This window comes from Carettochelys insculpta, chromosome 4 (assembly GCF_033958435.1).
Source record: "Carettochelys insculpta isolate YL-2023 chromosome 4, ASM3395843v1, whole genome shotgun sequence".
Classification (NCBI taxonomy): Eukaryota; Metazoa; Chordata; order Testudines; family Carettochelyidae; genus Carettochelys; species Carettochelys insculpta.
The window spans coordinates 81,397,796-81,406,595 of record NC_134140.1 but is presented as its reverse complement, the minus strand read 5'-3'; the positions used below and the strand labels follow the sequence as shown (position 1 = coordinate 81,406,595).

General features: G+C 46.6%; 1 protein-coding gene across 1 annotated transcript; it reads right to left on the bottom strand.

Annotated features, from left to right (window-relative positions):
- Positions 1 to 646: 646 nt before the first annotated feature.
- On the bottom strand, positions 647 to 5,127 carry SFRP2 (secreted frizzled related protein 2). The gene is made up of 3 exons (XM_074991893.1): positions 4,490 to 5,127; positions 3,135 to 3,215; positions 647 to 1,722 (listed from the first exon to the last, which is right to left on the bottom strand). The coding sequence occupies exons 1-3, from the start codon at positions 4,986 to 4,988 to the stop codon at positions 1,418 to 1,420; spliced, it is 885 nt and encodes a 294-aa protein (XP_074847994.1). The 5' UTR covers positions 4,989 to 5,127; the 3' UTR covers positions 647 to 1,417.
- Between the last annotated feature and the right edge of the window lie 3,673 nt (positions 5,128 to 8,800).

Sequence of the window (8,800 nt, the reverse complement as noted above, 5' to 3'; positions counted from 1 at the left end):
AAATATAACTTCAAAGTGCAACTTTGAAGTAAGCAGCTTCCAAGCAGAGCATCTACACACACCCTACTTTGAAGTTAAACTTTGAAGTAGGGTACTACTCCATTAGGACTTCAAAGTTGGCTCCCTACTTTGAAGTTACCTTCAAGGTAAGGCAAGATGTGTGTAGACTCTCTGCTGGTTACTTTAATGTTGTGCCTAACTTCAAAGTTAGTTCCTAATGTAGACGCACCCATGGTGAAGCTACAGTGACCACCCAAAGGAGCAGCAAATAAACTGCCAACCTTAAAGAAAAGTCCCACAGAAATGTCTTGGAGCCAGTTGGGTTAAACGCTGTGAGCAGACTCCTTTGAATAGATAATTACATTTGCATGTAAGGGAAGTCTCATTATTTCAAGTCAGAGTCCACTCACATAGATTTAATCACAGGACTGGGATCTCTGAAGTGGTTACTTATTGACCACTGGAGTTGGGGACTTTCATGCAAGTTTTGCTGCATTATGCCAAAACCCTGTCAGTGGTGGTGGTTTTCAGGTCTCTCATTTTCAAAACTCATTGAAATACCTCCACTTTTCCCCTCTCCCCACTGTTAAAAAAAAAAAAGGGAAAGACAATAGATAAACTGTGATGTAAAGTTTATATACAAGAATATAATGTTTATCTGGAATATTTACAAGGTTGGTTAAAGCAATATTTTACAACTCTTTCAGGTTAAACGTTAGGTATATTACAGTTAGGCTACAAAATGATTTTATTTGCAATGTTTATAAAAGTTAAAAGCTGTATTCAGATGATTCTACAAAACTGTTCCTTTTTGGGTAGAGGGTCAGATTTGTAGAAAATAAAATGTGCACATGGTTAACTTACTTTTATTGACGCATATGTACTTCATGCAGCTGTTGTAAGGGTCTCCTGTATAGTGCTAAAATAGATAACATGCGATTTCACACATGGACAAAATCAGATTCCATATACAAGGCCAAGAAAAGGGAAAGATGGTTGTTGCCAACTCTAGTGTGCCAGAGTGAAATACAAAAAACACACATGTGTGTTTAGAGAAGGGCAGTGATATCAACTGAGCAGTTTTCCCAACATGAAGGAAAAAGAGAAATTCAGACCAAAGTCATATTTGCTTATGCAAAAACCAAACTAAACCAAACCAACCTAGCTTTAAGCAAGATATTTTAATACTTCACAAAAATAGTCATGATTTTTATTACAGTTTTAATATATTTACAAAATTTGAAGGAGAGCATTTTGCCCTCTTCTTCATTTTAAACAAACAGCCATCGTCTCCCATGCCTGCTATATCTTGTGGTTCAAAAAGGCTGAAACAAGAAGGTGCAAGAGGCTTGAAGAGCTCAGAACTGGGGCAGCTGGTGCAAGTGACTAGGAGTGAAAGTGACTAGAGCAGAAGTGACTAGCACTGCAGTTTGCGGATGCTGCGGGAGAATCGTTTGAATGCCCGCTGCCCTTTCTGCCACCGCTTCACAGACGTGATCACCAGCTCCCCAGCCTGCCTTTGTCCCATCACTAAATAGGGTGCATTTATGTCATTCATCTCATCACAGGTACATTGCAGACCACCTCTGAGCCAGAGCACTGTCTTCCTCAGGTCCCTTTCTGTCACCCCATTCAGCTTGTAGATGGTTTTGCTCTTTGTTTCAGGGGTGATCTTGGTGTCCCCGTTGATGTATGTGATCTCCTTCACTTTTATCTTCAGGGCTAATAGAGAAAGAGGGTAGGGGGAGGGAGAAGTGGAATGAGAGAGACTGAGAGACTTTTTTTCCCATTAGTGCACATAAAGGGGACCTGGGGAGGGAGGTCATCTCTTGCTAATTAAACTGTCAGAGGCTGACAGAATGGGCAGCAGGTGGCTCATTTTCTAAAGCCACCAAGTGCATGCAAGTCATCTCAGTTTGAATCAACCTTAAGATTTTTGTCTTCTTTTCTAAATGAATCTTTTCTCTAGTTTTCCTAACATTTGAAAACAGAGAGTGGGAACATTTTATACACTAAATATGTGCTAGGTTCTAACCCAGCACCAGACATTCTTACTGAAACCCTAGAATTTGAAAAGCAGAGAGGGGGGAGAATCCAAAGCTAATTTGAAATCTGATCGCTTCTGTGGTTGAAAACTTTAAACTTAATTTATTAGTCTGGAGAAGATTTTTAGGTAAACCTGTGAGGAAATGATATTTCACATGTACTGTTGTTTGAAAGAATAGATTGCATGTAAGGAGAATTGACCTAACAGCTGCATTTGATTTGGTAAAATAACTAAGAGGGGAAATACCAGGCACTTTAAAAACTTACACAACATGTTTAGCTCTAAAAAGGTTTTATCTGAATACCTCAGGCATTGTTTGCCAGTCCAAAGCTAGGATAAATACAGGCTGTATGAATACATTGTCCTCATAATGGCTTTGTTTCAGAGAACACATTTGAATTACTTTAGATGTTTACAGTATACATCCACCTGCTGCAGTTACAAACAGTGGCCAATTATAGGTTTTTTTCTCTTCTCTTGAAATATGCATACTCCAGTTTGTATAGTTCTCCAACTCTCTGTTATGGGGTTTTCCTGTCCTAACCCAGAATCTTAGAGCAAGTTATGTATATAAACCACCTTCTCTGTTAAGTCCTATAGAGAGGCTCAGTTAGAATCCGCAAAGCAAGACTTTACAAATGTTTTTGAGACTGGCTGGAAGGCGATGCCTCTCTCTTGCAGCCCTATGTAAAATCCTTCCTTCATTTTCCCTTCAGGGGCTGTATTTTAGAGACTCCAAGTTGCTCTTGTTCACTCGCCTACCTCCACTATACAAATATTACATATCTAGACAGATTATTGTTGGTGACTTTTGTTGGCTTTTGAGATGAGAGGAGGAAATGGCAAACAGAAATCTGCCTTTGCAAGGATTTAAAAACACTTTTTTTCACTCTGAGGATTAGGATTTGGCATTGCATGATTGAGCCCTTCTGATGCAACATAGTAAAAGGACTGAGTTCAGTTTGATTTGCAGACAAGTCTGAATCCTGACCGTGGTCCTTATTGTGGTAAAAACCTTGTCTTCTGATCAGTCCAGAAGCAGACCCCTGAGTGCTGGTATTTGAGCCAGGGGCTCTTCTCCACTTACCGAAGTCATTTTTGCAAAGGTTTTCCACGATGTCGTTGTCATCTTCGTTCTTGTTTTTGCAGGCATCACAGACTTTAGGTGCTGGAAATGTAAGGCACGGCTTTCAGAAGGTTTGGTTAAAAAGAAAAGGACAGTAAGGGCGTGCTTGGGGGACACTGAAGCCGCTTGAGATTTTGTACCAACTGGTTTTGAGATTTTGTACCAATTGTGCCTTTATAGAGTTCTCACACTTACCTTTCCTTGCCTAGCTGACCCCAGAACTGATCACTGAAAAAACACCTTCTCTGAACAGACTGGTATTTTTTAATTCTCAGAAAGGAGGGATTTTCAATAAAACTGGAAGGAATGGTGAGCTGTGAAGTGTGCTTACTGTTTCAGCTATGGAAATAATATAGATCACGTTCTAGTCAAAATGCTCACTTTTGCTCAAAATCAGATCTGTGAAATGAACAGCGGCAAAGAGCCAGGATGTCAACGTAAAATGACAAAACGACAGACCTTTCCCCTAACCGCTCTAGGAGTAAAAAGCATTTCTACCGGGTTGATTTGTTTATCGCTTGGGTTGGGAAAACGTTGGAAAAATGCAAACCATTTCCAGAGAATTAGCAATCTAACCTCAAGCAGATTGGAAAGTCACGCTGCATCATGTCAGAAAAGATTGCTAAGCAACTTCGCAATTGATTTCAGAACTGCCTCGAACGGAGCAGGGGGCTTGAAAAGGAGTTCCCGTTGAATCCCCTGAAAAGGATTAAGGAGCCGCCTTTCCCTCCCACGAGGAGCAAAAATCGAGGCTGGCACACTGTGGGGTTTTGTGAAAGGCACAAGGTCCCCCTTTTCCTGACGGGCTTTCTATAGCAACTCCCCCCTTCCCTTTTCAGGCTGGGGAAATCCCCCCTTCGCGGCATCTTCTCCGCCCAATTAACCCACCCCCCACCCCCAGTGAAAAGCGGGCACCGCTGGACTAGGCGCCCGCCCTTGAATCCAAGGGCTTCGCACGCGTGAAATTGATTCGCTGATCAAGCCGGGCATATTCCCGCAGCGCCAGCGCCATCCACCGCACGCCCCTTTGCAAGCCAAGGGCGCGCTGCGCGGGCAAATGAAGGCGTGAAAGCCGCTTTCGGAGATGGGACCTGTTCGCGGCAGATGAAGCTGGACGCTGTTGGAGGGCCAAGCGTGCCCAGTTGCAGCCGAGGCGGCTCCGCGGCCCCTGGCCCCGGCACGGATGCAGCCCGGGCCCCTATGCTGTTGCAGCGTCTGGGGGATGTTACGGTTCTATGTGGTCCATTCCACCAGTCATCCCCCTGGACATAGTGAGGCCCACGCTCGCGTGGCAGCTGCCGCGGCACCCCTCTTACCTTCTCGGGTGGTCGGGAGGACGTGGTCGCTGCTCGCCGGGGGGATGCACAGGTCGTTGTCCTGGGGGAAGCGGCTGCAGTCCAGCATCTCAGGCCAGGGGAAGCCGAAGGCGGACATGACCGGGGCGCAGCTGTCCTTCACCTGCTCGCAGAGCGAGTGGCAGGGCTGGATGGTCTCGTCCAGGTCATCGATGCAGACGGGGGCAAAGAGCGAGCAGAGGAACTTCCTGGTGTCCGGGTGGCACTGCTTCTGCACCAGCGGGATCCAGGCGCCCGCCTGCTCCAGCACCTCCTGGATGGTCTCGTGCCCCAGCAGGTTGGGCAGGCGCATGTTGGGGTACTCGATCCCCCGGCACAGCAGCAGGGAGGCCGGGATGGGTTTGCAGTTGGACCGCTTGTAGGAGAACTCGGGCTGGCCGAAAAGGAAGAGCCCTTTGACGGCCCCCAGGCAGCAGGAGGCGGTCACGAGGAGGGACAGCGCCCAGTAGCCCTGGGACATGGCTGGGGACTCGCGCTCTGCACCGGGGAGGGTGGAGAAGTGGCCCTCGCGGGGCTTGCAGCCGGCTGGCTGGGGCCCGGGGACAGAGCAGCTGCCCGCTGCCCTCCGGCTACATGCAGCCCTGCGGGAGGCGCGCAGGGGCGGGCAGGCTGAGCCAGATGCGGGGCAACCAGGCGCTGTCTGGATTTTTTATGCAAATAGCAGGGGCGTGGGAGGAGCCTCCCGGCGACAGGCCGCCGCGGATTGGCCGCCGAGTTCTCGGGCCGCGTTCCCGGCGGGGTTCGCTGCGGGCCGGCCGGGAAGAATTCCAGCGCGCGTTCCAAGCCCCCTCCGAACAAAGGGCCGCGCAGAAGCAGGCGCCCCGGGCTCGGCCAGCACCCGCCGCGGCGCTGCGGCTGGCGCTCAGGTGCCCTGCGCGCGGGCGATCGCGGCCCTGACGCTGGCAAGGCGGCTCGGGGGCAGACTAGCCGCCTTGCCTGGGCTGCTGCCGGTCCCAGCCGGGGAGACTGGGGGGGTTCTGCCGGGTTGACCCCAGCGGAAGCTCCCCACCGCCGCCCAAAGAGGGCCAGCGCTTTGCAACAGGCGTGTCGTTTATTTCACAGCCTGCCCCGCACGCACCTTACTGTCAGGGGCCCGGCTGGGGACTAGGACCGGCCATCTCCATGGTGCTTTTACTCTCGATGGTATTTTTTCTCGGGGGTTCCTTGCTGCAATTGAAAAGCTTCGCCGCACTTGGGTGCGCGGCTGCTGGGCTACTGAATGGTTAACCCGTCTCCAGTTCTCATAGCGAGCTGGGTGGAAACGGCTGCTGGCTCAGCAGTTTGACTGTACTGGATTATCTGGCTCCATAGGATTTCAGTCCTTTTTCAACCGCACAGATCAATCTTTCGCAGTATCACAGACGAGGCTTTTGCCTTCTATTTTTGCCTCGGAGTAATTATTATTTATTGCGCGTGCTTACGCGGTCAGACGCCCACCCCCCTGTGCAATCTAATGAGGGAAACGCACGAAGATCACACACTTAAAATATCAGAGCGGTAGCCGAGTTAGTCTGTATCTTCAAAAACACAAGAAGTCCTGTGGTACCGCCTAGACTGACATAATTTGGAGAGCAACAGAGAGGTAGCCCTGTTAGTCTGTACTCCAGCAAAGCAAAGCGGCAGACATGTAGCACTTTAAAGAGGAACAAAATGATTATTCGGTGATGAGCTTTCGTGGGACAGACCCACTTCTTCAGATATTTTGGAGCATAAGCTTTCCTGGGCAAAGCCCCGCATCCTCAGATGCCTCGGCCTTTGCCCACCAAAGCTTCTACACTTAAAAGAAAACGTGGCCAGGATTCAGGGGGGAAAGCTCCAACTCAACTCCTTACACCCGCTCCCGCCACAGAGTAAGAAAAATCGATCCCATTTCAGGAGAAAGCAGAGAAGAAAACAAAGGATGGGACCCTGAATAGGGAGGGGAGAAATAATTGTACAATGCGGTGCTGTCTCCCCCTATGGGTGCACAAGTGTAGCTCACTTCTGACCTAGGGACCAGCAGCAGTGCCCCTGGTGGGGTGATGAGGTACTGCATGGCTGGTGTTTCACCTCCCCGTAAGTCCTCTGGAACTGGGTCTTTTTGCTTTAGTTGCATCCTTTTCCTCTCGCCTAAGTGAAACTATAGGCAAATCTTTGCTGCTGCTGCCACTTCCTCAGCTCCCCTTGCCTTCTACGGGAGGTCAGTTCTGTTCATTGCCAGAAATGCAGATTGAAGTCTTGAGTGGGAAGAAGATGAGGTGGTGGTGTCCCAAGGAATGGGCTTAAGAGGTGTAGCTAGGTCAGAGTTCAGCGCATGGCTTTTCCACAGGGGTACACGGACAAAGAAGGCTCTCTCTCCCACCACGCATCCAAATCTGAGGCTTATGGCAACAGAGCTTGTACCTTCCAACAGCTGTGATTAGGCACAAGGAGGCCTCTTTGAATCTGAGCCACTGTCACATATCTCTGTAACTGATACTTACTCTAGAGAGGGGTTTTCCTTATTGAATCTGTCTCCTAATTAATGCTGAGGCAGCAGGCAGGTAATTCAAAATTGGGACAGAATGCTTATCATTTCAGACCTCCTTTCAGCCCCTGCCCTCTAATCAGGCTGTTCAGGTTTGCACTCACTTCCAACTACTAACAGGCTCTGGGAAAGAATACCCCACTTTTCTTGTCCCTGGAGGGAGGGCACATTACAGCTGATGAGCATTTTTCCATTGACTTTAGTATCACACCTGGAGCATCACCCATTTTGGGTTGTCCCCTCCTCACCCTTGCATTTCATCAATGAAAAATTAGGACCTCAATCTTTTGTCCCATTGCAAGAATTAGATTGTCTTTGAAATAGCATCTCTAAAGACTTGGCCAAGGGTGAGCAATGACTTGTCCTACAGGGAAAATAAAGTGCATGTACTTTGCTTTCTGACCATCTGTCTTCATATAGAAACATACGGGTTGGTTATTGCTTGGCTTTGCATTGGCAAAAACCAGTGGAGGAGGTATTAGGATACCATTCACAACACAGCATCCTCATCATTTGCAATTGCAAATCTGAGCTTTAGTAAAATTATTTATGACAGGATTGCCATTTGACGGTACGATTAAATATCTCCTTACATACATGGTACTAGATGTTTAACTTGGAAATCATGATTGTAGTAAATTATGAATATAACCTATAATCCACAAACATTTAGCTAGTTGACTGAGTTTCAGAAATCTTGGAGATCATTTTCTTTGTTGATATTTTGTTAAGCAGAATGCAAGCAGAGTATCTGCGAGGGTTGTTATGTGATTTTGCATCTGTCTTGAACCAGGACGGCATCTTTTATACATTCTCTGAATTACATGATAAAACTGATTTTTTTTCAATGCGTGAAGCATCTGTAGAAGTTGCTGGGAGTCATGGTTGCTCATGGACTGCAGGCTGGGCCTTACACCTACTCACTATTATATCTCCCTACAAGATATAGGAGATGCTTTACTGGGCCAGTCCTGTGGTCTATCTAGTCCAATAATCAGTCTCTGTATATGACCACAACACTCCTGTTAGAGAAAGGTGCAAGAAACCTTAAAACAGGAAGTTATGGAATAACAACAGAGAAAGTTTCTTTCTTACCCCTTATTGGTTTATAGCCTTCAACATGAAGATTTATATCCCTTCTGAAATGCTTTCTTTAAAAACATGTATCCTGAAGAGACTAGAGAAAAAGCCTTCAATCCAGATATCACAACTGATCTGCAGAACTCATTGCCAAACAATACTACTGAGCTCAAAAGCTCAGTAGATTTCAAGAAAGGATAGACATTCAAAAGAGTTATCAAATAGCTTTTTAAAAGAAAGCATTTCAGAAGTTATTTTGAGATAACAGCTGTTATTTCGAACTAACGTTGGTAGTGTCTAAACTATACTCGTGCTATTTCCAAATAAATTCAAAATAGCGGGTGCATTATTTCAAAATCATTTTAGGAGGAATAACACCTATTTCTAAACAGCTAGTTCAAAATAAGCACTATTAAGACACAGAATAGCACTATTTCAAAATAAGCCATAGTGGTACCCAATGGCACTATTTCAAAATAGTGCTGTGTCCAGAAGTGCTATTTTGAAACAGCTGTTGCCGTTTCAAAATGCATTTTGTGTGTACCCTTGTTATTTTGAAATAAGAGATTTCAAAATATCTTCTTTTGAAATACCTCTGTAGTGTAGCCATAGCCTTACAGAGCAATAGATGATATCTGAGATGCTTTCATTTTCACAAGACACATGCTTTCAGGGCCCTGTCCTGC

Excerpts from the sequence above, each read along its gene's own strand:
- SFRP2 (XM_074991893.1), bottom strand. The coding sequence starts at position 4,988 with ATGTCCCAGGGCTACTGGGCGCTGTCCCTCCTCGTGACCGCCTCCTGC. Across the intron at positions 3,216-4,489 it reads CCTCCCGACCACCCGAGAAG|CACCTAAAGTCTGTGATGCC; the intron begins GTAAGAGGGGTG and ends TTACATTTCCAG. Across the intron at positions 1,723-3,134 it reads CCTTTGCAAAAATGACTTCG|CCCTGAAGATAAAAGTGAAG; the intron begins GTAAGTGGAGAA and ends TTTCTCTATTAG.